Here is a 21,397-nt window from a genome sequence, read left to right as displayed (position 1 = left end):
TTCTGAGTCCCCCTCACTCTTCCTGCTCCCAAAGGTGCCAAGGCCCTGGGCAGGTGCCCCTTGCTACCTCCTGCTGGTTGCACATTCTGTGTGGACACCCCACCTTTCCTCAAGCCAGGGTCCCATTCCAGATGCCGTTAGACCTTCCAGTCCAGCCGTGGCCCTGACTTCCCACCTGGCCTGTAGTTTCGCTGAGCTTGGGGGCCTGGGTCTGGGCAGAACTTGGACCCCAGCAAACGAGAGCCAGGGTGGGCAGGTCCTCCAAGGGTCCGCGCCCTGGGCCTGCCCCACGGAGCTTGTCCATTGTGTTGCGCCTGCTGGAGAGGAGGGCCTCCCTCTGTGTCCTTCATCACTGCCCACCTCCTGTGGGTCTCCACAAAGTGTCCGTGGTGGGGCGGGGGTGTGGGACACCCAAGTGGAGCCCAAAGTTTCATGGGGCTGCCGAGAAGTCGGTCTCCACCTGGAGTCAGTCCATTGGTCCAGGCCACCAGGTGTGCAGCCCCCATCCTCTCCCTCATCACTAAGCCACCTTCCCAGTAGCCAGCACCCCTCAAGGGGCCATCTGAGGGTGGAGCAGGTGGGCCCAGCAGATGGTCAGCCCAAGGTGAACCCATGAACCACACGCATGGTTCCTTGGGCAGAGCCCCCAAAGCCTGCAACCTAGGAGTCCTCAACTCTCCCTGAGGTTGGGGCCAGTGATGGCCGGAGGTGGGGGGGGCTTCTTCCCCCAAGGGCACCCTGCAGCTGGTAGCCAAGAGGAAGAGACCAGCGGGAAGCCCCGGGAGCTCCCCTTGCCTGCTGGGCACTGAACATCACAGTGGTTCTTGGGCCCCGGGGCCCATTCCAGTTTCTGCAAAGCAGTGGGCGCCTAGCCCGGCAGTGAGAAGACCCACGTTCGGGTCGAAGACCGTCGGCTGAGTCCCGTGGGCCCCGGGGACGGGGTGTCCACGTCTTCTCTCTGGACCTCAATGTCTGGTGGATGGATGATCTGCCGGCTCTGCCCCCGCCCCCGGGCCCCACTGCGGTCACAGCTGCACTGGCTGGACGTAGCTCCGCGGGAAGAAGCCAATGCGTCCGCACAACCGGCCCCGCCACCAGTGGGGGTCAAGGCGCTCCAGGACCTCGATGATGTCACCGCGGTGGAAGCTGAGCTGTGAGGAGTCCTGGGCCGAGAAGTCAAACTGGGCCTGGGCAAAGCAGGCCTGGGAGGGCTGCAAGGGGAAGGGGTGGTTAGTGGGGACTTTTCAGGAGGCCCCAACAGGAGAAGTGAGTGGCTGCGGGTGGGAGAGCAGAACTGAGCTTGAACTTGCTTCTCACTCCAAATCCAGACAGATGGCCACCCCACCCCAAGAGTCCCCAGCTGCCTGCCCCCTGAATGTCTGCCGCACAGAGACTGTGTCTACACAGACCAACAGGACTGTCTGGTCTGCAGGAACAGGCCCTATAAACTGTAAAGTGCTGTGTAGCTGAGAACAGAGTTGACGGCTGTTGCCCTTGACCAGGCTTTGAGGGAGAGGGTGTCACCAAAAAGAGCTGCTCCCAGCTCTCAGGCCTGGGTTCTGGTCCTATCTCTACCCCAAGGTGACTTTGGGTAAGACCCTGCCCTTGTGGGACTTAGTTTCCCCAACTGCAAATGGCAGCAGGACAAAGCTTTCTGCAGGCACGTCAGCCCGGCGCCGAGACGATTATACCCGGTGTCCCGGCCCTGCCTGCCCCACCAGGATCTCTGTTCTGAGCCTGTGGAATCTTATCCAGGATGGGTGATAGGATCAGCAGACAGGTCCTAATTAGCGGTTCTCTGCCCAGGAAGGAGGCGGCGGTAGCATGGATCCCACAGGGTGGGTGACCCCAGAGCCCAGGCCGGAGTGAAGCAGTGGGTGTGGGGAGCCCTCAGGCAGCCCCCACCCTCCCCAGCTCCATCTTGGCTCCCTCACATTCTCCAAAGGCAGATCTGGCCGACAGTGGAGGGGAGCGAATGGAGGTCGGGGACAGAGGCCTAGCGGGGGCAAAGTTCGCTAAGACTGAGCGCTCACAGCTAAGCCAAGCCCCCACGGTCAGGCTGAGGAGGCCGAGCATCCTGGGGGCAACAGAGAGGACACTAATGGGGGTCTCCCAAGGCACTCTTTGACTCTCCTGGCACATGAGACCCCGGGGCTCATTCTCTTGGACAGCAGGGAAACTGAGGCCCAGTTGAGGACTGAACTGACCGTGAGGTCACACATGGTGGGGGGTCTAGAAACAGGCAGGAGTAGAGAGCTTCTCTGTGGCAGCCCGGCAGCCCCTCCCCAGGATACGCACCCTGTATCCTTTGCAGAGCCCTGGCTCACCTGGGCGGTCCTAGGGTCCTGACTTCTAGCCCCAGGCCTTGCCGACAGCCCCTTCCCAAAGAAAACAGTACCTGTCCGGAGCTAATAACCCTGTTGGCTGGTGTCATCATTCTAATCACACCCCGAGCCCGGCCAGCAGGTCGCCCACGAATGCTCCTCACACTGCCCCCACCCCACCGAAGGCCAGCTCCTGGGGGCACAAACCAGGACGGAGCCGACCCCGCAGGTGGTCTTGGGGGAGCCTCAGTTTCTTCACCTGTACAATGGCGACTATGAGGCCCCCAGCGGACTAAGCCCAGCTCAGTGCATGGCACCCGGGAGGCTCCGCAGGGTATCAGGACCCTCGTGCATTCAAAACGCATACCTACTGTGACCACGCACGGCGCCGCCGCGAGCCGAGAACAAGCCAGACACGGGGTGGCCCCTGCAATGTCCACTCCGTTCCTTCCCTTTCTTTCCCTCTGCGTTCCCACCCTTGCTTATCCTACTGCGGTGCCACCAGAATGGGACTTCAGTGCCTGGCCTGGCCCCCTCCTCCTGGGACACCGGGCTGCGAGGGGCGGGGCGGGGCGGGAGGCCACGCCCACCCCCGGCCCCAGCAGGTGTCGAGGCCCCTGTGGAAGGCAGAAGGCGCGGAGAGGCTCCCGCGGGTCCGCCCGCCTACCTTGAGCAGGGGCTCCTCGTCCCGCAGGAAGACCTGCCGCTGCTTCGCGATGGTCGTGGTGCGGTAGAAATCCACCAGCTCGTTCAGGGAGTTGAACTTCTCTTCCCACAGGAAGTACTTCCCCGAGGCCTCGCGCAGCACCTTGAAATGCTGCACCTGGTCACCGTAGCTGGGGGGAGAGGAGCCCCCTGAGCCGGGACCCAGGGTCCCCCCCGGGGGGCCCTGTCCCTGCCCGCACAGCCCCGGGGGCCCCCCTCCTCATCCCCACCGGGAAGCTGGTCGCTCTGGCTCCCGGAGGGTGGGGGGACACCTGCGGGCAGGAGAAGGGGCAGGTCCGGGAGGGCAGGGGCCGGGCCCACTGACCCGGCGGGACGTGAGACCTGGTGAATCCCCCTCGGCGGTGGGCTATGGAATTAAGGGTGTGGGCTCTGGAAGAGGCCGCTGGGCTGCTGTGTGACCTTAGGCAAATCCCTAGGCTTCTCTCCCAGCTGGGAGAGGCTGAACTCGGGGAATGGAGCTCAGGGCCCGAGGCTTAAGTGCTCATCAGGGTGGTTTGTTTCTGAAAACCCTCTCCTGTTCGCTCTGAGCTGTGATTCCAGCCCTCCAGGTGTCCTGGCCCGGAAATAGACCCAACCGCCTCTCTAGGGCGTATCCAGATCTCGGGGCAGCTTAGCTCCAAAGGGAGCCAGTACCCCCCCCCATCCCCGCTCCCAAGAGGCTCTGGGAGGCGGTGGAGCAAAGATCCCCAAACCTGAGACAAAGCCGCTTGTGTGCTGTCAGCAAGCATTGTTCCCAGGTGACTAAGCGGGCCGGTGCTGTCAGCTGGGGGACACGCAGGTCTATGTTCCTGGGACGGAACTAGGGCGGGCAGGCGGAGGGTGCTTCCTGCCCTGTCTGGCCTGCCACAGCCTCCCAGAGGCCACGCACTTTCCTTGAGGCACCTCTGAGCCCGGTAACTCCCGAGTGCCCTGTCCCAGCCAGATCGGGGTGGCCCCAGCCCCTACCTAGACTTTGGCAGGGGTGCATGGGGAGGAGTGTCTCTCAACCAGACGCTGGGCAAGTGAGCATCTGCCAGGAAAACAGGGACCCCAAGGGCTCCGTGTCCGGGCCCCCCAGTGCAGCAGAGGCAGAGGGCTCTGACTCGGGGCTGTCCCCAGAGAGGAGCCTGGGGTATGGGCAGCCCGGCCCCTCTGGGTAAGGGGGCGGAGAAGCTGTGGTCAGGTTTGTGAACGAGATCTCCCCCAAGTGACCACCTGGAAAGTTAGCCAGAACGAAGTATTCCCTGATCACACAGGAGGATCAGCGAGTAGAGAACGGAAGATGAGACGGGAAAGGGGCAAGTGCCCCAGAGGAGGTTCGTGCGTGTGTCTTGGCCTGTATGCCCATCTCCATCGTATCGGAGTGTGTGTGTTTGGGGGGGTCCTCCCTCTCTCTGGGGGGGTCCTCTCCCTCTCCGCTCTGCCACAGTGACTTCACGTGTGGGTCCCTTTCTCTGCAGGCATGGGTGTGTCTATCTCTGTGTGTGACCCCCACAGCCACCTCCCCAGGGGGCCGAGGGGCAGGGCCTGGCCTCTGGGCTGTCACAAAAGCCTCAAGGACCAAGTGAGGCCTGATGCTAGCAGCAGCCTGTCCTGCCCAGCAGGTTTTTCTGGCCTGGTGGTGCCGGCAACTGAGGGGACAATGGCAGCGCAGGGAGGATGAGGAAGGCTGGGGTAAGGTCAGGAGCCCCAGGACTGCCCCAACTAGGGCCTGTGGTGGGTCCTCCTGGGCAGAGGCCTGCATGCTAACTGCCGGCGGGGTGATGGCCATGAGGCATGGTCCTTCTAGCCTCCGTTTTCTCATCTGTGAAAAGGGCAAGGGTAGAATACATGGACTGCGGCAGGCGTGAAACAGGATCAAAGTGACCTTGGCAGGGACCCGTGGGTCTCTGGAACTCAGAAAAGGTGGATGGAAGGTTGAACGGGTCTGCCCGGGCACAGAAGGTCAATGGCACTTGCTCTGCGCTTCCTTGCTGTGTGACCTTGGGTAAGTTACTGCACCTCTCTGAGCTTCAGTCTCCTGCAAACCAGGCTTCTGGGGATGGCTTCCTCTCCCTTTCGGTCTTTGCCTGCATAAGGTAGCGCCCTCCACCTTCTGCCACCTCTTCTGTCCTGCTTCATTTTCCCAAGAGCCTTTATCATCTCCCAAGATTTTATATAATCTGCTAATTGTTTCTTGTCTGTCACCCCAGTGGAAATGAGTGCCTAAAGGACAGGGAGCTTTGTCCGATTTTGTTCATGGCTGCATCCCAAGCACCTGGGACAAGGCCTGGTGCACAGTAAGTACCCAGGGGCCAGAGCAAACACACATGCATTGACTCCAGGGCACCTCTGGCCTGAAAGGAAGCAAAATACCTCACTTGGGAACCAACTGCCATTCACAGCAGAGGAACCTGGATGGGAGCGTGGGGCAAAAGTTACACAGCCCAGGCACTGCGCCCCAGCCGTGCTCACTGGTCTTGCTGGCTGCCCGCTCAGACGTGCCCCTGCAGGTGGAGAGGAAGTAGCCCTCTGTAAGCTCGTAAAGGGCACCCAGCGTGGCCACTATCGTTCCACGAGGCAGCCCGAGGCCCATAAACCCCACCTCTGACAGCTTTATGGAGCTTGGCATGAGCATGTGGGAGATGCCACGTGTCATGGGGTCAGAGTCCCCAAGAGCCAAGTCAGCGAGGGCGGAAATGCTTTCACACATGGATTTGCACAGCTGTCACTTTTCTGGAGGGCCGCTGGGTCCTCGGACTACGTGACACCTGGGGTTATTGCCTCCATGCTGTAGATGAAAACATTACAGCCAAGAAGAAAGCCAGGACCTGCCTCACAGCAGGTTCTGAGCAAAGTCAGGACGAGAACTGGGTTCCCTGGCACTCCGTGTCACTGCCCCTTCTCGAATAGCCCCGGATTCGTGGGCAGGGGGCTAGGAAGCACTGTGTGGCTCTTAAAGGGTAATATAATGATAACTACTATCGCCGGCATTTTTGGAGCACTTACCCTGTGCTAGGCAGCATACTAAGCACTTGACTCGGATGTTCATTTTACAGATGAGGAAACAGGCTCAGAAGGTAACTCGCCCAGGGTTATACAGGTAGGAGGTATCAGAGCTGAGATTCCTGCTCAAAAGTCCACATTCATAGCCATATATGCCCTCTGAGTCTGTTTCCTACTCTGTCCCTGCCCAGTGATCCTCCAAGGGCCACTGAAACGCCCCCATGAGAGACAATGGACCAAGAATGGGAGCAGGACCTAGGAGTCCTGGCTCCACCGGGAGGAAACCAAGGGTGGAGGACGCCACCTGGTGGCGCTGTGCGCAAACCACAGCTAGCTGAGCCCCGGAAGCTCCTGCTGGTTCTGACCTGGCTTGGCCAGAACGCCTTGGGGGAGGCGCCGAGGGGCCACTGTCTGAAGGACACTCCCAGACCTCTTCCCAGGACATTGGTGCTGGCTCCCCTGCTCACCAACTGCATCCTATTACTGCCTGTTGTCCCTCCTGGTCAAACTTGTTGCTATCCAAATTCACCCCTCACTGTCCCAACTCCGGATCTTTGCACTTGCTGGTCCCTGTGCCTGCATACCGTCTCCTCTCTTTGTGCACCAAACTCTTACTCAGGCTGCAGGGTCCAGCTCAGATGTCACCTCCTTCATGATGAAGACCCCTGGGGCGGGCGGTGTCTACTTTCCCACCGCACTCCTTGGTTTGACTCCGCCCTGTACACACACTCACACACACACTCACACACTCTCTCTCGCTCTCGCTCTCTCTCTCTCTCTCTCTCTCTTTGGGTCTGAAGCTGCGCATGTGCAGAGGCGGGGCTGCATTTACAGAGAAACGCCAGAAGGGGGCAGTGCACAAGGACTTAATGCTGGAAGTTCAGGCAGTGTGATCAGTCAGCAGAGGAGGGAGGGGGGATTAGGGGGGCCGTTGGGGGCTGGTTGGGAAGGCCACCACCTCCCCTCAGCTTCGGCTGCAGAAGTGAGTCCCCTGTGTCCCTGCTTTGCTGGATAATCTTGGACTTTGGAACTGATTCCAGGAGGTACCTGAAGCTGGCCCAGCCCGCCTGATGGGCGCCATTCCCAGACGACCAAGTCCTTGGACAGCCAGCACATGGAAAACTGACATTTCCTGCTTTTGCAGGGACCCCAGAGGGAAGTGGGGGCTGGGCTGTGGAAGTGGGAAGGTGACCCGGAGGAAGGGCACTCCATGTGTCCACGACCATGGGCAACGGTGGGGGTGGGGTCAGGACTAAGAACTCACAGCATCTCCCTGACCGTGCTCCCATTTTTAAGATGGGGAAATAGAGGCTCAAGTCCGGCCAGAGCCACTCCCATTCCCCCAGGGTAACCAGCCTGTTCCCCATTGGGGAGGGATTGCGGGGGAAGGAAGCAAAAAGAGCCCATGGCTGCTTGCAGAGCTTGGAGGGGATCAGGTAAGTGCCGTGACCTCTCATGATGTTGGATCATTTTTATACGCCCCCCAGCCCCCCCCCCCCCCGCCCAGCAGCCTTCCTGACCAAAGCAGTCTGTCCTACACGGGTGCCGCCAGGCCCAGACGAGGAGATCACCACCACGCAGCACTCTGGTGTGCACATCGCACACCACCATCCGGAACACAAATGGACCAGTCAACAGTGCACCAGTCACAGAGCTCACCCCAGAGTCTGGAAGAGCCTGGAAGGCACTGACTTACCTCCTCACCCCCAGCCCCTGCATTAACCATCAAAGGGGTCCCGGGTTCATTCATCCTTTGGACAATCAAGCCATTGGCTGCAAACCAACCCAGTCCTAGGAAAACGGCCTCTTAGGGGCCACACCGCCAAGCTCCAGAGTCCAGCACCTGTGCCTCCTTCCAGCTGCAAGCTTGCCACCCCAAGACTGCTCTCAGTGACAGTGAGCGCCTCCTCCATGCAGGCTCTGTGCCCACTGCCCACGGAGACCCTAACCGCTGGTATGGCTGCTGGCCCTGACTTCACAGATCTGTGGCATTCCCTGATCCAGCCACTTTTCATGCCTTCAGTCCCCACCACAGTCCCTGATACCGTCACCTCCCACCTGGCTCCTCCCTGGCCAACCATCCTTCCTCCTCGTAGCAGTCAGAGGGATCTGCTGAAAAATGGAAGCCCCTCACACCTCCCCCTGCTCCAGACGCTCGGTGGTTCCCTGTTGCTTGGAGAGAAAACTCCACCTCCTTGCCAGGATCTGTCAGCCCCGTCTCTGATTGTATCCCCCACGTCTCTCCATCTGGATTCTCTGCTCCTGTGGATGCCAACATGCCCCAAGTGCATCCTACCTCAGGGCCTTTGCATTTGCTGTTCTGTCTGCCCAGAAGTCTCCCCTCCCAGGTCCTCATTCCCTGACACCTGGGTAGCCTCCTCTTCCAGGTTCAGCTCTTTGTTCAAATGCCACCTCCTCAGAGCAGCCGTCTCTGACCACTTGACTCCTGCTGGATGCTTTTGCTTCCTTGTTCACTGTCTGTCTCTCCCACTCGGACATAAATCCATAAGGGCAGTTTGTACTGTCATTTCCCCAGCTTCTAGAATAGCCTGGCCCATGACATGTAGCTTAATGGATAGTCCTTGAATTTCTGCATCTATATCTTACTGTTTCAGGCACCGAGAATAGGAAAGACAGACCATACCCCTTCACCCCCGACTCCTACTCCTGTTTTCTACCTTCCAGCCTGGGTTCCTGTATTTCCCCAGTTGTGGCCTTTGGTACTGGGTTCCGCACTACCCAGAGGCTGCCGCACTACCCAGAGGCTGCCGCATGTCACAAAGCCAGACCCTCCCAGCATGGCCACCCCGCTTCAATGTCGGGCACTATTCTAATCGCGCTACATCTGTTGACTCAAAAAATATACACACTGACTCATGTATTCCTTGTATTGACTCATTTCACATCAGAGAAAACAGGCACAGAGAGGTTAAGTGACTCGCCCAACGTCACACAGCCAGGAAGTGGCAGAACTAGAATAGGAACACAAGCAGCCTGGCTTCGTAGTCCGTCATCTTGTTTATGGCACCCGTATAGCAGGACCCTGTCCGCAGCACATCCTGGACACCTGCCCTGGGTGCCTGGTGCTCTCCCACCTCCTGCCCCCAGCTGTTCCCATCACCTCAAACCCCGGCATCCTTCTTCCTCCCTTCACGATGAGTCCTTGATGGCTCCTTACTGCTCACACAATACCAGCCAGACCCTTCACACTGGCACTTGAGACCTTGCAGTGGACCCAAGCCTGCTTTTCAAGCACGGTCCCATGGCTCTGGGCCCCACCCTGGGGTGCGTGTCATTCCCCGATCCCCAGACAGTCACCTGCTTCCAGGCTTGGGCTACTTCTCCCTCAAGGATGCCACTCCCTGCACCTCGGTCCGTGAGCCTGTGTCCTGTGCTTCCAGGATCAGCTCCAATGCTGCCCCCCTGCCCACCCTTCTCTGCACTCCCCCCACGGGTCAGAACTCACTTCACGGAGACGGAGAACTCCCCAGGGGAACTCTCACTCTCCCTGATCAGGAAGGCTCCCAGGTGGTTCCGCTTCATCAGAATCTCTTCGGCCAGCTGCCGGGAAATCCTGCCCGAGTACCACCTGCAGAGAGAGGGGGCCGGTGAGGGCAGTGGGAAGGCCAGGCTGCCCCTTTACCCATGTGCCAGACAACCAACGTCGCTTGACCCTCACAGCAGTCCCCAGACACAGGAGGTATGATTTGCACCCATTTCACAGATGAGGAAGCCGAGCCACAGAGAGGCAAAGTGACAAGCCCAAGGTTACATGCTGCGCAGGCAGGATCTGGGACCCAGTCCTAGTATTTTGGCTCCCGAGCCCAAGCCTTTCCCACCGCGCCAGGCCAACATCCCCTTAGGAAAAGAGAAAAATCAAACCTTAGTGAACCTCCACCCAGCCAACCCCAGCTGAGCTCTTCCGTTTTAGATGATAGATTCTTATGAGTGAAAAAACATAAACATGGATGACAAAAGCAATTGCAGCTTTGGTCTGATGAGGAAGGATCGCTCCCTGCACCCATTTCACAGATGCACAGACTGAGGCCACCTGGATTTTTTTCATCCCAGGTACAAGTCCCTTTTCTGGCTGACCACATAAACTGGGAGCGCAGAAGCTCCTGGCAAATGCTTAGAGTCTTGCAAGACCCCATTGCCCCCCCGACCCCCGATGCCTTGGGGTGGGGGCGAAAGGCCAGGACCCAGCTTCTCTGCCAGTCCTGCTCATCTTGCTGCGTGGCTCAGGCAAGCTCCCCGGCCTCTGTGGGCCTTGCCGGCCCTCGCAGCGTCCAGGTGGTCTCTGACTGGGCCCTTTATTGTGCAGATGGGGAAACTGAGGCCCAGTGCAGCCCAGGGGTGGGGTCTGGAGGCTCCTTTCCTTGTAAAGCTTCTCTTCCCTCTTTCAGCAAATGCTTCCTGAGTCTGAGCTTGGCACCCGGGGCGGCTGTGAGGTAGGACTTTTCCTGTTGTCTCAGGATGTTGCTGAGCCCTTGAAGCCGGGGGCAGAGGCAACAGGTGCAGCGCCCCGCGGTGTCCTGCCCTGTCCCCGCTCCCTACGGTGTCGCCTGCCAAATGCGAACACTGGGATCCTGCCCTGGGGCTTTTTTTCTAGCGACTGTGCACAGGGTGGGCTGAGCCCCCAGAACACTGTGATGTGTTGTGTTTATCCCCTCGGAAGCAGGTGGATAAACATTCAGCTCCCCTGCCTCCGATGGAACATTCTGGGGACACTGTGCTGTCTCCCCACCCTCCCCGGGTGCCTGTCGCCCGCCCGCAGCTGCGCCGGTAACACACTCCTAATGACCGGCTCCTTCCCTGCCCACTTCCCGCTCCGAAATAAAGTTCTTATCCTCACACTGTCTCAGGCCCTGGTTCTGGGAAGCCCACACCCAGAAGTGCAGCTTAGCCCGTTGCTGTCCCCAAACTGGTGGGGACCCCCGGAGCCCGTCTCACGATGGATTTCCTGGGAGGGAAGGCGGTGAAAGATGGTTGCTGAGTGTGGGGGCTCGAGGCAACCATCTGGAAAGCTCAGCACAGGTCCCTGGAGTTTGGGAGGCCTGCATGGAGGCTTCCAGGCCAGAGGCTGAGCTGGGGGGCCGGGGAAGGGAGCTCCTCCACCAGGAAGCCCCCAGCAGGACACAGGTGCAGGCACCGTGAGGGAGCAGGGGCCCAGTGGGGCCCCGAGTGGGCGTTTCCTGAGGGCCTGGGTGTCTCCAAAGAACCCACAAAACCCCACAAGAGGCGTCAGTGTGTGGGCGCCCGTCACCCTCAAAGGCTTTTGCAACCACACCCTCTGAGGGGGCCAGCTCCGCCCCCATCGGAGCAAGGCAGGGCTGGTCCTCAGGGGGCTTGAAGGACAGAGTGCAGACATTTCCCAAAGCCCCCAGAACCCGCCTCTCTCCGCCATGCCAGTGCCACGCTTCTTGGGGCCACCTCGTACCCTCTCCCATTTCACTCATGTGGAAACTGAGGCTCGGAGGAGGGCAGGGATCCCCAAAAGGTTGCCCAGCAAGTCCCTGGCCTCAGGCCCTCCCCCAGCGCCATGGTGGGCACAGCCCCGGGGGAAGGGGGGACGCACACACAGCACAGGGCTGCAAGTCCCATGCTTCCTCTTGCCGGCTGTGCACGCCTGGACAAGCCAGCCAACCTCTCTGTACCTCTCTCTCCTTGCCCATGCGACCGTGATGATGGCAGCTGGCTTGCAGGGCCCTGGGAAATTGGGGGCCCTGAGGAACTAGCTCACGCCCCTCCCCCCGTAGCACTCCCTTAGGCCTGTCTGCTGCCCTCCCTGGCAAACTTCTAACTCCCAGGCCCAGTGAGCCATGCCCTTCTGGAAAGCCTCCCTGCCGCCCACTGGCACATACCGCCGGGTGGGTGCCTCTGGGGGCCCCTAGTCTGCATCACGCCCTCCCCCCCCCCCCAGGGGCTCCCTGGTCAGGCAGGGGAGACGGTGGGTCCTCAGGGAAGGAGCGGGGCCGGTGTCGGGGACCCTAGGGACCCCTCTGGGACCCTAGTCCTCCCCCCGCTGTGCCACACCCCGGGGCCTGACAGGCTGAGTCAGATGCTGAGCTGGAGTTCCCCCCCTTGCTATTTGGGGCCAGGGCAGGTGCTGAGGTTAGCCGAGGACTAAACCCGGGCATGGCCTCCGACAGGTTTGGTTGGGGGGCCTGAGCCCTGTCCCTGCTCTGTCCCAGACACCAGTGACCAGAATTGACCCCAGGGACCCCCAGGGCTTCGGACACCGGGACCCTCCACAGCTTCCAATGGGTAGAGAGTCTTGTCTCAACCACCAGCAGTGCCCAGAGACGCCTGGCCTTGCCCTGAAATCTGCTCAAGGCTTCCCAGCACCTTTGGGCCTTCTGGGCTTCCGGCCTTGGCTGGGACATTCCCTGCCCCTGGAGGCCTCTCCCTGACCCACCGGCCCGCGGGGGGTCACTCCGACCTGTGGTCGCTCCCCGAGGCGCCTGGCACCTCCCCCTCATGCCCTCCCTTGATTGGCAGAAAGACTATAAAAGGCCAGAGGGGCAGACACCTGCCCCCTGTCACATGGCCCCGGGGGTTGGGGGGGGCCGCTACGGGGCCTGGATCGGGAGCTGTGGCCCAGCATGGGGCGGGAGGCCGCGGGCCTCTGTGTGGGAGGCCGGGGATGCCTGGAGCCCAGGCAGAGGACCAGCCGGGGACCCGGGTGGGATGGGGCTTGCCCAGCACAGGAAGCTGGAGGCGGGGGCAGCTTTGGAAATAACTCGAAGACAGATAAAGAGGAAACATCCCCCCCCACCAGACACCGCCCTGGCGGTGCACCTCCCTCCTCTTCCACCCCACAGTCACACACACCTCATGGCCTCCAGTCTGCCCCCTCCAGCCTGCGAGGCCCTGCCCCCGCCCTCCACATCTGACGGGAGGCCCTCCCCCGGCTCCGCCATCTCCGTGCTCCCCCCCCCCCCCGGCCCCACCATGTGAGGCCCTCCTGCCGGCCCCACTGCCATGGGTTGTGCTCGTCTTCCTTGTCCCCTCTCCGGGGAGTGCCTTTCTCCTCTTCTACCTGGCTAACTCCTACGCGCCCTTCAAAACCTCATTCATTGCTACCTCTTCTGAGAAGCCTTCCCCGGTTACCTCAGGGCTGACTGCCTTCCCATCTTGTGTTTTTTTACATCCTGTCTCTCCCCCAGGATGGGGCTGTTCCGACTCCCCGGCGCTCCTCATGCGTCTCCAGCATCACCCAGGCCGGCCCCCCAGGGGTGTGGCTAGTGTTTGATGAATGACTGAGTGAGAGGCTACCTCCACCACCATCCCGAGGAGATCCAGTTGTTTTTTTCATAGGTTCTTGGCCGCCGGGGCCTGTTCTGGGGCTGGGCTCTGCCCCAGCCATTCCCAGGGCGGCAGGCTGGGGTGCCACCTGCTATGAGCCCGATGGGGGCTTCCCTAGGCCCCACATGTGACTCCTAATCTGCCCCAGTCGCAGGGCATTGGTCTGCTCAGCCAACGTCCAGCTCCCCAAAAACCCCCAAAGGCAGGGCCCACAGGATCTGCTTCCCACCCTCCCGTCACCCCCCCCCATTGTCCCCTTCACTCCTCCTCCTCACACAAGGCTGAGCCAGCCTCTTAGAGAGAGCTCTAGAAACCTCTGCTGATTGAAGCGCCAGCCCTCCTTGTGTTACGGATAGGGAAACTGAGGAATAGAGAGACCATACGGCAGCCAGTGGCCCAGCCAGCGAGAGCCCAGGGCCCTGTCCCTCCAGCACCCTCCTGGATGTTCCCCGGTGTTCCAGATCCTCAGTGTTGTGGCCTGGCTGGCCCTGGACTCTGCCATCACTTTGGTCTTCACATCTCTGTCCCCTGCCCCTGCTCAGGGTAGAGACAGGGGCCCCAGGCAGATGAACGGAAGCCGGAGCAAGGAGTCCCCTTGCCTAAGGCGCGCGCCAGGCGCCGAGCTCGTCAGGCAGCTCGGCTCAGGCTGGGCCAGGCCAGGTGGGGACACTGGGCTGTAGGGGCTGGGGTGGGGGTGCCTTGAGCACAGGGCTGGGGTGGCAGCCACTCACGGATGGGGCTTGATGCGGATGTAGTTCTTGGGAATAAAGCCCTCAGCGCCTCGGAGCTCAGCCTTGTACCAGTTCTGGTCATCTTCCATGTTCAGGATCTGTGGGCAGGAGAGACACGGTCACCCGGTCACCAAAGAGGGACAACTGCCACCTGCCGAAGTCCTGCTGCTCAAGGACCCCAGGTCGGGGATCCCAGGACCCATTTCACAGAGGATGGTTGGGGACCTGCCCAAGCTCACAAGGACCATGTCTGATGTCTCAGTCCTGCTTGCTTTCAGGCCCCAGGACAGCCTGTCCCCAAGAGGGTCACAGACTCCGCAAGGTTGGACAGCTGGGGACCCAGAGGAGGTCAGCGGGTTGAACTTTGTGGGGGCTGGAGCTGGACTCTCAGGATCTGTCCCCCAGGCCCCCAGCAGACCACACGGTCTTGCGGGGCAGATCCGGGGTGCCTCAGTTCCCAAGCTGTGCCCTTGAGCGTGGGGACTCCACGGCATTTCGTATGCCACGCACTGAGCCATGGGGTGGAGGTCTGAAGTCCCCCAGAAGGTCGGGGAGCCCCAGCCCAAGCTTGGTGCCTCCTGGTGGTTCACCTGGGGTCACTTGCCTTTAAACAGCCCTTATAATCTGAGCTGGGGGGGGTGTCATATCAGGGCGGTGGGGATTCAGGCACCAGGGAGCAAATAAGGGAGGCCTTTGGGCTACGATGGGGCTGCAGCCCGGCCGGCTCAGGTCACATGGGCCCCTTGTCAGCAGCCGCACAGGTGGGCCCAAGAGGAACTGAAACAGCCCGAGCGGGGGTGGGCCTTGCAGGGGCTGAGCAACCAAGCGGCCGCAGGGAGGAACCGGCCGGGTCTGGGGACTGGGTACAGCATGAATCTTGGGGCTCCTTCCTCCTTCCCCTGGGCCAGCCTCCCACATGGGACAGCTCATCACCCCAAAGGCTACTTCACAGATGAGGACCCTGAGGCCCAGAGATGGGAGGTGAGCAAGACCACACAGCAGCGGGGAGGCAGAGCCCATAGAGCAAGCCAGGACTCTGGGGTCTGGGGTTCTTGGCCCAGCTGCTCTAGGGGAGACCGTGGCCCACGAGTTTTTAACCTCGCTCCCCCTCCCACTTGTGTCTGGACCCAAGGCCTGGAGAGCATCTCTCCTGTCAGTCCTGGAGCAAATGCCAACATTGGCTCAATCCTAGTGGGTATTTGTTGAGGGGGGGGCGGAAATCAGACATACAACAGCATCCCAAGTAGAGGGCATTGGAAGAGCAAAGACCCCGGGGGCAGGCCAATGCAAAGCCATCAATTTAGTTTGATTTTGCTGGGAAGAGCTGAGATTTGCTCCCTTGGGCCCAGGCCTTGCAGGCAGGCACCCCCTTATCTGTCTGCCAGGCCCCATTGAGCTCCTTCCTTCCTGACTCTGTAGCCTGGGCAAGGTCAGCAGCCCCAGGGTCGGACGGAAGCAGGTGGCTGACTCAGGACACCTTCTGCTGAAAACAAAACAATTCCCCAACTTAATAGGACACTTAAAGCCTGTCAGCTGCCTTCCATGGCCATGGGTTCAAGGAAGATGCCCGGGAGCCTGGGGCTACCCTACTCTGTCTGCTTCTGACTCTCTCCATAGTCCCGGCCTCAGTTTCTTCATCTGTGAAATGGGCACATTTGTGGCCTATGCTGAATGTGGCAGTGTCTTGTAACTACAAAGTCCTGCGTGGCCATGTGACTGTCCTATCTCGAATAGAATCTTTATTTTGTTTTGTTTTCCTGTCATCTGCGCTCTGAGGACCCAGAAATGTTCTCAATGGTTCCATGAGCTGAATTCTTAATGTTCACATTGTTCAAAATCTACAGGCCCCCCTGAGAAATGAGAATTCGCACGAAGGAAAGAGACCAACTCCTCCCTGGTGAAATCCACACCTTGGTCTGCCCGCAAGGCTTTGCTCCCACCGCACCCTCCACCCGGGATGCCGTGTGGGGACTGGGAAGGCTGGGAGCAGGGGGAGGCCGGGTGGCAAGGAGCTTCTGCACTGGCCGCAGGTGAGCGAGGGAGGCCCCGACCGGGCAGGCAGTGCAGGTGGGGTGTGGAGAAGTGGTCAGGGTCGGGATAGGGGTCGGCAGAGTCGCTGACGGGACTCAACAACAGGCCGGGCACGAGACAGGTAGGGAGCGGCCAGGACAAGTCCAGGGGTTGGCACCTGCTCTCGTGGCCATCAGCTGGTATCCCACAGCCGTCGGGGAGCAGATTGGGGGGCTCAGGGTCGACTCCCCTGGGTCAGAGGTGCCATTGACCATCCCTCTGGAGACGCTGAGGAGGCTGTGGGCTCCCTGAGTCTGGGTCTCGGGGGCCAGGTCATCCACGAAGAGATGGCGGTGAAGCCGCCACCACCTCCCTCCTCCAGCTGGGAGCGATGGAATGGTGTGCCCCGAGAAGTGCCTAGCCCGACAGGCAGGACGCTTTGTTCTAGAGAAGTGATGTTTGGGGCCATTTGTCCAGAGTGGGTGCACCTGCCACCTAGGCTTCGTCCAAGACCTGAGCTCAGATTGCTTTATCCACGGGGGCTCCCATGGTTTGGGAATCCACCTGCGGGCACTGCTGTGACAGGGTCCCGCCTCCAGGGAGCTCGTGGGAAACACTCGCTGGAAGAGTGAATGGAATGGCTCTAGGAGCGACCCCCCCACACCGACCCCCGACCCCCCCAGCCCTGCCAGGTGAAGGAGGGCCAGCAGACCCACACACCGCCACCCTGGCCCAGGAGAAGAGGGGATACAGCGTGACATGGCAGTCACGTTTTCACGGTTCTACAGAAAGAGGGCTTCGCAGGAGTGAGATGGCTGAGGCACCTCGGGGACTAAATTTAAGGGGGCGTCAAGAAATTCAGGAATCAAGGGTGCCTAGGTGGCTCAGTTGGTTGAGCGACTGCCTTCGGCTCAGGTCATGATCCTGGAGTCCCCGGATCGAGCCCCGCATCGGGCTCCCTGCTCAACGGGGAGTCTGCTTCTCCCTCTGACCTTCCCCCCCCTCCTGCTCTCTCTCTCTCTCTCTCTCAAATAAATAAATAAAATCTTAAAAAAAGAGAGAGAGAGAAACTCAGGAATCAAGATAAAGAATATTTTAAGACAAGATGTTAAAAAAATCAGATCAATGCAAAAACTCTGATTACGTTCATGAGTTAACAATAAGGTATCAATACCAGTCCATTAACGGAAAAGCGGTAGGGTGCTAATCATGTAAGATGCTACCCACTGGTGCGAATGGGTCCAGGTCCCCCCGTGCTATCTCTTCGATTTTTCTGTAAATCTAAGACTGTTCTGAAAATTAAAAAGCTAATGCAAGGGGTGCCTGGGCGGCTCAGTCGGTTAAGTATATGCCTTCGGCTCAGGCTCTCTCTCTGTCTCTCTCTTTCAAATAAATAAAATCTTTAGGAAGAAAGAAGGAAAGGAGGAATAGCTCATGGCCCACCTCCCAAAACCAAACACTTCTAGCTTTTCAGATCATTTCTTTCTAGAAAGGTCTTTTTTTTTTCAGAGCACAAATCCAGTGCATGATGGGTAGTTTTCCTTCCACAAAATTAATACCTATTGATTATCTATGTAGAGTTGACCCTCCATGTGGGTACATCTGCATTCTGCCCTTTGCCACTTAACGCTGCATCATGAGCGTTTTTATGCCGTTAAACACCCTCCCCAAATAGCATTTTCAGGGCTGTATGATATTTGGTACCATCTCTAGGTGGGCAGTCTAGGTTGATTTCACACTCCGCAAACTTGCACCCATATTCCCCACCCCTCGCCTGCTTCATTCTTTCCCATGCACTGTCTCCATCTGACAAACTCTATGTGTTACTTATTAATCTGGTTTGTGGCCCTTGTCTGCCACCAGAATGTCAGCTGCATGAGCAGTGCCTGTGCCCATTTTTTTCCTTGCTGAGCCGTCACTGCCTAGCCGAGGCCCACGGACATACAGAGTGCTCCCCGAATCCCCATGAGAGAACACACATACATCTCTGATCATGTTCTCAGTTTCCCAGAGGCAGAATTTCTGGGTCACAGGACATGGAGATTTTTATGGCTCTTTATATGTTCTCCAAGTTCTCTGCAAAATGATTGTGTCACTTTACCTGTCCACCACCCCCACGTAAAAGTGCACATTTTCCCACACCCTCAATAACCTTGAAAATTCTTTTTAAAATATAATTTTGCTGATCTGGCAAATGGAAAACAGTTACTTGCTTTAAGTTGGATGGTTTTGTTACTGGTGAAATTGGGCACTAACTTGCCTACATTGCTTCTTTGGCAATTTCCCCATTCATAGCCTATGCCCATTTTTCTATTATGCTGTTTGTGATTTTCTTATTGATTTATAAGAGCTCTTTACATATTAAGGATATTAATATTTTGTCATGATTTTTTTGTCTGTTTAAACCACCTTCATTTCTTACCTAGGAGACTGCAAGAGCCCCTCTCTGCTTCCGTTCCTGTCCCCTCTGTTATCTTTTGAAAATGTAAATCTGGTCAAGTTTTTTTTCCCCGCTGAAAACTCTTCATAAATTTAGAATGAAATACAAATCTCTCACAGGCCCTGATGCCTGCCTACCTCCAACATCATCCTTACCCTCTCCTTCTCACCCACTGCCCTTCAGCCACAGACCTTTCAACTCTTCAAATACACTAATATGGTCCTGCCTCGGGGCCTTTGCACCAGCTGTTCTCCCCGCACCTGGTGCTCTCTTCCCCCGGCTCTTTGCATGGCTGATTCCTGCTCATCCTTCAGGGCTCAGCTAAAGGTGTCATCTCTCTCTCTCTCTCTCTCTCTCTTTTTTAAGTAAGCTCTTCGCCCAACGTGGGGCTTGAATTCATGACCCCGAGATCAAAAGTCACATGCTCCATTGACTGAGCCAGCCAGGCGCCCCTAGGTCTTAACTCTTTTGAGAGACTGTCCTGACCACCCCATCTAAAGCTGTCTCCCTGCCCCCTCCCACGCACCGTCACCCTCATTCCATCTTGCTGTGTTCATTTCTTCAATCCATTCATCACCTCCTGATGTCACTCACTCTCCGGAATGTCAGCTCCCACAGGGCAGGGACTTTGCTTCGTTCCTTGCTATATCCCCCGCACTTAGGACAATGCCTGGCACAGGGTATGGGCTCAATCACTTGACAAATGTTTGTGGAAGGAAGGAGTAAAAAGGCAGATCTTCCCACTGCCTGACATTCCTCCATCAGTCTTTGAGCCTGAAAGGTCCCCTCCTCAGTCTCTGCGGACATGAGGTGCAAATCTCCCTGGGCGGGATGCCCCCGTTTCAGCTAACACGTTAATCCTTCCGTCCTTCCTTCTTTCCTGCAACATTCCCCAGGCTTTATTAGGAGCCTACTGTGGGCCAGACACTGCTTTATGTCCTGATGCTCCAGTGTGGTCCTGGCCTCGTGAGCTCACCCCTTCCTTAGCCAGAACCTCTGTTAGAAGCAAACATGCCGGGAGTTGCCTAATGCTTTAGCAAAAGTTAGTGGAAAACGTGACTCATCTTGGGGTGGGGGTCATGGGCACAGGAATCCGGGAGGGAAGTGGAGATGTCATAGTCTTTACTATAATTGCCTTGGGGGACCCCCAAAGATCCATCCTGTCCACCGCTGGCTGATCACTCTGAGCCTCAGCTGGAGCCCAGCACCTACCCCATTCCTATGTCCTCACTTTCCCACTCCCCACGAAGCCCCAAATCTGGGTCGAGAGACCCCAAATCGCTCTCAAAGCAGTCAATGAAGCCTCTGACCTAGACCCAGGTCTCCTAGGATGTCTCATGCCCTGGCTAGGTGGTGCTGGGGCTAAGCCTGCCCCTGTCGCCCGCGGGCCACATGTCCCCAGGGCCCCCAGCCAGCAGGTCAGGTGGAGAGAGGAAGGGGATTCCTTAAGGGGACATGGTTCCTCTTGGGGAGCATATCACGCTCCTGCACCCCAACCCAGGCTGTTCAGTCTCTCGGAGACAGAATGAAGGTTCGAGAATCAAGCCGTGGTATGACTTTCTTTTCCCTTTCCCCCACACTGCTGGGAAGCTCCTTCTCCACACTGAAATCACAGTTCTTCATCCTGAAAGCTTTTCTATCCCTCTATCCCTCTTTTCAACTGTCTCTTCAAACTCTTCCCGGGAAAACCGGGCGTTGAACCGACTCCTGCCAGGCACTAAGCTAACGTCTCCTTGAATCCTCACAACGCGCCCCCTGAAGCCCGGGTCACAGTTATCTCCCCATTTCCAAGATGGGGACACTGAGGCTCAGCGGGAGGAGGCGGCTTGCCCAGAATCACACAGCCAATACCTGGAGAAGCGGGGCCTGTCCTCCTCTGGAAGCTGGACCCTGTTTGGGGGGCTGTCCTGGGCCCCTGATTTTTAACGCCCTCCCAACTCAGCCCATCCCCGTCACCCTACCTTGAGTGTGTCCCCCTTGTTGAAGGCCAGCTCATCACTCTCCGTGGCCTGGAAGCTGTACAGGGCCACGGACTCCATCCCGCTGGTCCCAGGCCCGAGCAGCTGGGCTCCGAGCAGGGTCGGCTCTTCCTGCTTCCTCTGCAGTCGAGGACTGTCTTCCTTTGTTTTGAGAGCAAGCTGTGCTTTTGAAGCAGCCCCTGAGGGAGGAGAAACAGGAAGCTGACAAGTCACAGAGCACAGCGAGCCTGTGAGCAGCCCAGGCCCTACCTTAGACCCCGAAGGCCGGGTTTGGCTCTTGGGGAGTCCCCGGGCAGCCCTGGGAAGGGGTCCCCTCTTCTACCCATGTCACAGATGAGGTACAGAGGTTTCCAGAGAAAAAGTGCCTTCTTGGCAGCTTGGGCCATGTGTCTCATGGTCGCAACCACCCCCACCGGCTTGCCAATCTGCCCCTTCACATTTTCTGAACTCTGAGGCCTCTCAGAACTCCCCAGGGCCTGCCTCATCCACCCCGATCTCCTTGCCTGACATTCAAGGCACTCCCAAGCCATTACCCCTGCCCACCACTGCTCCTCTCCAGACCCATCCTTTGTTATCCTCTTGCCCTGTGAACAAACACTGGCCTCCAGCCATGGTGTGGGGGGTGGGGGACACACCGCTCTTTGATGCCCCTGCCTTTTGCACATGCAGGTCCCTCCCCCTGTCTCTTCCCGGGAGACTCCTATGCATCCCTCAAAGCCCATTTCAGAAGGTGCCTCTTCCAGTTTTAAACACTGGGCATCCTCCGGGCAATTGAGATCCTTAGGTCAAAAAGAACTGCAAATAAATCTTGACCTCTCCTTAGTAGGTTTATTACGGGTCGTGGTATCAGGATAGCGATTCTGCAACAACGGCATGAGTATTACAGGAAAGAGCATCACTGGATAAATGCGGTGG

General features: G+C 58.5%; 1 protein-coding gene across 1 annotated transcript; it reads right to left on the bottom strand.

The window, feature by feature from the left end:
* Nucleotides 1–874: 874 nt before the first annotated feature.
* Nucleotides 875–20,661, bottom strand: LOC113939256 (GRB2 related adaptor protein). Its single transcript, XM_027625021.2, has 5 exons — nt 20,465–20,661; nt 14,054–14,151; nt 9,481–9,603; nt 2,992–3,160; nt 875–1,211 (listed from the first exon to the last, which is right to left on the bottom strand). Exons 1-5 carry the CDS (start codon nt 20,540–20,542, stop codon nt 1,026–1,028), a joined length of 654 nt encoding a protein of 217 aa, XP_027480822.1. The 5' UTR covers nt 20,543–20,661; the 3' UTR covers nt 875–1,025.
* Between the last annotated feature and the right edge of the window lie 736 nt (nt 20,662–21,397).

This window comes from Zalophus californianus, chromosome 16, assembly GCF_009762305.2.
Source record: "Zalophus californianus isolate mZalCal1 chromosome 16, mZalCal1.pri.v2, whole genome shotgun sequence".
Taxonomy (NCBI): domain Eukaryota; kingdom Metazoa; phylum Chordata; class Mammalia; order Carnivora; family Otariidae; genus Zalophus; species Zalophus californianus.
Note: the sequence above shows the minus strand (reverse complement) of the source record. Positions and strands in the feature narration are given on the sequence as shown.

What these genes read in the sequence shown, in the direction of transcription:
- LOC113939256 (XM_027625021.2), bottom strand. Translation starts at nt 20,542, where the DNA reads ATGGAGTCCGTGGCCCTGTACAGCTTCCAGGCCACGGAGAGTGATGAG. An exon ending in ACAAGGGGGACACACTCAAG is followed by an intron (nt 14,152 to 20,464) that starts GTAGGGTGACGG and finishes TCCTGCCCACAG; the next exon opens with ATCCTGAACATGGAAGATGA. An exon ending in ACGAGGAGCCCCTGCTCAAG is followed by an intron (nt 1,212 to 2,991) that starts GTAGGCGGGCGG and finishes TTCCCCTTGCAG; the next exon opens with CCCTCCCAGGCCTGCTTTGC.